Source organism: Penaeus vannamei, chromosome 19 (assembly GCF_042767895.1).
Source record: "Penaeus vannamei isolate JL-2024 chromosome 19, ASM4276789v1, whole genome shotgun sequence".
NCBI lineage: Eukaryota > Metazoa > Arthropoda > Malacostraca > Decapoda > Penaeidae > Penaeus > Penaeus vannamei.
The window spans coordinates 16,910,323-16,916,069 of NC_091567.1; the positions used below are offsets into that span (position 1 = coordinate 16,910,323).

The 5,747-nt window shown below is 36.7% G+C and overlaps 1 protein-coding gene across 1 annotated transcript; it reads right to left on the minus strand.

Annotated features, from left to right (window-relative positions):
- Positions 1-327: 327 nt before the first annotated feature.
- Positions 328-5,266, minus strand: LOC138859177 (cytochrome c oxidase subunit 4 isoform 1, mitochondrial-like; the record flags this gene model as incomplete). Its single annotated transcript, XM_070134034.1, is given in 3 exon segments — positions 328-981; positions 1,238-1,430; positions 5,060-5,266. Coding segments are annotated over 3 exon segments (534 nt in total). The 3' UTR covers positions 328-847.
- Between the last annotated feature and the right edge of the window lie 481 nt (positions 5,267-5,747).

Consider the following 5,747-nt stretch of genomic DNA (forward strand, 5'->3'; position numbering starts at 1 on the left):
TGTTACTGAATGTTTATTGCAATGTACAAAGTACAGTTCATTAATTCATAAAGATGCTAAATATATGGAAAGTACTTTCAAACTTGCCTCTTTCTAAAATGTTAGAATATGAACTCAATGCATGTGATAAAGTATAGCTTTCCCCTACCAGATAAATCATTTCCGCATCACCAAGATAATTCTTAATGTAGAACGAGGCATATCTAATCTAATCTCTTGCATTATATCTGTGCTTGCAGTTGTTTCTACAAAACCGAGTTGCTCTAACATTAGATATTTGAAAATTGTATAGTATATAAACTCATTTTTGGAAAATAAAATACATGAGAGGGGTCACCATTTAATTACACATACTATAGTGACATAAATATCTTATTTACAATAAGAATCTTCCCCCTGACTGGAAGAGACTATTAGCAATAACCACCATGTCATTAAAAACAAAAAAATTACACAATTCACAAAAAAAAATAAATGCACCAGACACTACTACTCCACCTCCTGATTTCCTTTCAGTATATTGTTGACGACTCACAAGCCAGGGAGATGGAATGGGGATTAGCTCAGGTATACACTGGAGTAGAAATATACACTTGAAACCACTTAAGGCCAGAGTAGTACAAAGACATTACTGAAGTTCAATTTTAAACAAAGAATTTTCTTGCTTAAACTTGGGCCTGCTGACTTTTTTTTTTTACTACTTAAAATCGAGAATCATCATCATCCTTTGGTGCGTTACATACTGTAAAATATCTAAGTACAGCAAGTACGGTTTCCACTGTACATCACATGGTTAATGAGTAAAATATGATGACAATAATTAGCAGTTTTATTACAACATTAGAATTTACTTCCATTCACCCTTGGAGTAGTCCCACTCTGAAGAAATTCCCTGGACAGGATTCATTTTCAGAGCAATAATTCTCTTGAGCTGAGCTTCCTGCTTCTCTGGAGAAAGTGTATCCGGGATGGGAGAGTATACTGAAAAGATCAATAAAAGTTGAAAGCATCCTTTATACTATATATTTCCTGTTTACAATGATCAACACGTGAAAATTTCTTTACACTGTGCTGCACATGTCTACCTATCCTAAGTGCTATCACATACTTCAGAGCAAGTGTACACTGCTTCAAGCAGATGGACATAAAACAATGCAACCTCCAATTATCACCTTTACCCATAATAAAATCATGCATGTACTCTCGAGCACTGACGTCTATGGCATTGTAAACTTACCAAACAGCTTCATCCACATGTACACCCAAATGGCTAAAGATGCAGCAATGAGACTAAGACCAAGAACAGACTTCCATTCTCCAGTGGGAGCCTTCATCTCAGAAAAGGTCTGGCAGAAGGATGCACGGTAAAGGGCTTTCTTCTCCTCAAGGGTCAACTTGTTCCAGTCTCCCTTCTCCTTTTCACGGAGGGCCTGGAACACAGAGAAAAATGTTATGCATATTGTGAAAGTATTTCTCTTGGGATTTTTTTTTTTTTTTGGTCAACAATCTTCATAAAATGTAGAAAAAATGCTAGACTGAAAAACCGATGTAGTAAATCAAATTCTCTGGAAGAATACCAATATGTCCTACATTTTGATAAGCAATTTCTTACTAAAGAAGGTCAGATAGGTGGAGGGGCATCATATCCATCTTGATGTTGAAACCCAAGATTGTGACAGCATAAGTGAAGTCTAAAAGGAATTAGGGACAGTTCCATTTGATGGGGCAGTAGGAAGAACGAACAGCTGGACAAGAACAATAGAAGGTTTATGCTCGGTAAAGGAAAATTTCATTTGGCAATCACCTTGAACTAATAAGGCTCATGACTGAAGTAAAACAGCAGGAGTGCAAAGACCAATGAGGTATATTCATACATTCTTTGAATTGGATATCTTTAGGAGGGAGGGGGAAAGGGGGAATGAAAGAAAGAAAGAAAAAAAATGAAGACCATACTATCTGAAGCAATGTACATTTATTCTTCAAGGGAGTTCTTCAAAAAACACCAAGGCTTAAACTACACACTAACTTTTAAAAGTCTCTAACTCTTACAATAAGATTTCCCTAGGCCATACTGAGTTAAGCACTTGGGACTCTGTCCAGGTAGCTGCTGAGGCTAGAGAGGTTTTAAAAGAAGCTGCATCTCTTGCAAAATGGCCAAGGACTAGGTGACGGAAAAAAATCACCACGAGTGCACAAACCTCTCAAGTGAGTGATTTGACTCATTTGGCACTTAGAAGGGGTTTTAATATTATTCCCATTGATAAACAAATGTGAAATGTAACATGCATAAGCCATGACTGGAAGAGTGCTGGTCCCAGGAAGGATGTCATTTCCATGCTGCGCACTGTATTCCTGGCCAATGTGACTGGTGGTGCATGTTGTGTTACGGAAAATTTAAAATTATAAAAAATAAAGTAGGACAAATAACCAAATGTTCCATTTTTTCTCTCTCTCTTTTGCACTGAGTAATTTACTACACTGAAATGTTATGGAGTATGTGCAAGGAAAATAAGGTATTACCATCTGGATAAAACAAATCAAAAGTTGTTTACACAATATAACTAGGCAAAGGGGAGGCATAGTCTTATCAATGCTCATGGGTGTTCAAACGCCCGGCCTAAGCGCTGCATGCCTGGGACATTGGCTACTTAGGTAACCTAATGCCCATGTTTTGGGCACTGATTTCCAACACACAATTGGATCCAATGGGTTAAATTGTTTTTTTTTGTTTTTTTTTGTCTATTGAGCTTGTTTCTATTCAACAACAATTATAAAAAAAAGGACATGCTGATACATTAAGCCCTACAATCCAGATGACGTGGCCTTCACTTCATAAAAAAATCTGGCTGAGGGCCAGGGTGACAGGAAATTGTGTGAATTTTAGCTGAAGGCCAGAATAATGGAAAGGACTCACAAAGCTGCACAAAGCTCTTGGAGGGTAATTAGAATCAATGGGCATTTAGAAAGGGGTTCTTGCATTATTTCCATTAATAAATATGGAATGTACTATCTGTGAGCCATGACTGGATGACCTGGCTCCAGGGAGGACATTCCCATGCTCAGGATCCTATTCCTCATTCTGATCAGCAGCACAGGTTGTATTACAGAAAATTCATTAAAAAAAATAAGTAACAAATAACAAGGTTACTTATTGTTATGATTACAGCACTACCTTATGGATTACCTACAGCAATATGGAGTCTGTGCATCAAAAACAGTATTACCATCCCAATACAGCTTATAAAATGATAAATATATACATTAGAAAAGGGAAAATGTTAAATACTCTCATGAGTAAACAGATAACAATGCAAGGAGTCTTGACAACACCTATGAGTGTGTGCACTATAAACCATTAACCCACTAACGCCAGTATATTTTGAAGCCAAAAATAAAAGTTTCTGGGCAGCCACAAAATCGACCATGGCCCACTGCTGAGTAGAAGCGCTGTATTTCCCACACCATTGGATTTGTTTTTCAATACTCTTGACAATCACTCTGGCAAATTTTTGTACTTATTTGTGTTTAAATTTGGCAAATATGGGGGGGAGGGAGAGTGGAGGCCTGAATGAGAGTCAAAGGTGTAACCTATTTTCTTCATATATTGCATTTCAAAGACTTCTATTTTGCAAAAGTGTGGACTTTATTCTTACAAAATAGACAGGCATTATGCATATCATCTCAAAATAATTAGAAATTAACAAAAACCTTATAGACCTAACCAAGGCACATCATAAATACCATTTTTTAAGGGGGCTGTCATACTCCATAACAAAATTTGTTAATTATGATCAGATTTTTGCGATGTTTTAATATGTTATATATAGATATACTACAATTTAAACACCAAGTTTCATATTGTTTGGATAATAAACAATGAAGTAAAAAAAAAAAAAAAAAAAAAAAAAAAAAAAAAAAAAAAAAAAAAAAATTGTTTCTCCCTTATCCACTGACTGAACCTGTTAAAAAAATATCCTCTATAGCAATACCTAAATCTTGTGTGACTCGGATTTAGAAATTTCCTCTTCATTTAGTGGGATTTTATTATTATTTTTTTTTAATTAATTGTTATGAATATAAAATATAATATATGAACTTTTATCACCTGAAATTAGAATCCCCAGGCACAAAAAATCATTTATTCAGCTTTCAAATGATCCAAACTCCATTAGAATCCCCCAAGTAGTTATGGAATGACAAAAGAATGTGGAAAAAGGTGTAGTTTTGAGATATCAGCCTTTGAAGTTGAGGATCTGATCTCTGTGTCAATCTTGATGCATTCTATGGTATTCTGAAGTGTTGCTAGTACCTGGTCCCCCCTTTTGCAAGGTACTAATGGCAATAACTGCACATGATTGTAGTAGTACCCTGTGTCATCACAAGCTTCGCAGTGCCTCGTGAGGCATTTCATACGAATTAACAACTGCTGCAGCTGTGATTGACATGAATTTCTCATCATATTAAGTTTAACAGTTACAGGGATATCATCTATCATTAGTAATGTCCTCTTAGTGTGCGATGAGGGTGCATTAGGGGTACGTCTGTGGGATGGTGAAGCGCCGAGGCAGTAGATGAGCAGTCTCTCGCTTTGACTTTCATGGTAACTGCCTGCCTTGTCTCTTAGTCATGGCTATCAGCTGATTCAGAAGTAAAAATATTACGTAATGGGATTGCCAAAGCCTACTAGCTTAAAGGAGATATTTTTCAAAATTGAGTATTCTTGAAAATGTTCGTTGAAAAGTCAGCATGACAGACCCATCAACGCAATGGTGACAGATGTCCTATGTCACAGTCAGCATTATAAGAAACTGATATGTCCCTATTGATAGGATGAGGTTTTGTTGCCTTGAAAGCCAGCCGGGCAACCAATAAGATATAGAGTAGCATGCGCCAATGAACATCTGTCCTTGCCTGACACTTCCCAAAATCTTACGTGTCTTTGTTGGGTTGATGATAATATATCTCAAACCTAAGATTTACAATACGAAAAAGGCCATAATTCAAAGACTAATAAAATATGCCAAAAATCATCTATATCCCTATCACAAGGCAACCTCACCTGAATGTCTGGAGTATTTTCCTTGAAGCGGACACCTGGCATGGGGAAGTCTACACGGTCCACATAGCAAGGGGTGCCATTGAAGCCAAACCCAACAACTTCCCGACTGCCAATCTTTGAAACAGAGGAGGCGGCAGCAGTCTGTTGGAGGCTGATCTGGCGGAGTGTCAGTGCCAGGGCACGGCGAGTGATTGGGTTCAAAGCCATCTGGAGGAGAAAAAAGGACAAATAAATAAAAAATAAGGAGCAATATAGATAATGCAAGTGTTGGCAACTAAGACTTGACTTGTTTGGTATGCACTTTTAAAAATATTTTGCCTTCTTCCAGTAGTGACTAAAGATGAAAGCCAAAAAAGGAAAATCCTATCAGTATTATCTACCCATAATCTTATAATCTGAAATTCTATAATACCAACTATCTTATTTGTATCCTCCATTTCTATGGGCTCTGTTTTCTCATTTATGATCTCCAAACACCACACAACTTGGAGGAGGAAGTGTAGTAATAAAGAAGAGTAAGGTAAGTATATAGTAAAGAAGTATAATTTTTAAATGTCAATACATTTTCCCTAATATCGCAAAATCACTGTAGAGGCTTTCACACCAGCTGAAGATGCAAGAGCACACTACCTTTATATACCTACAAACAGACTAATACTATGAAGCAAAGTGGTTGATAATAAAATGT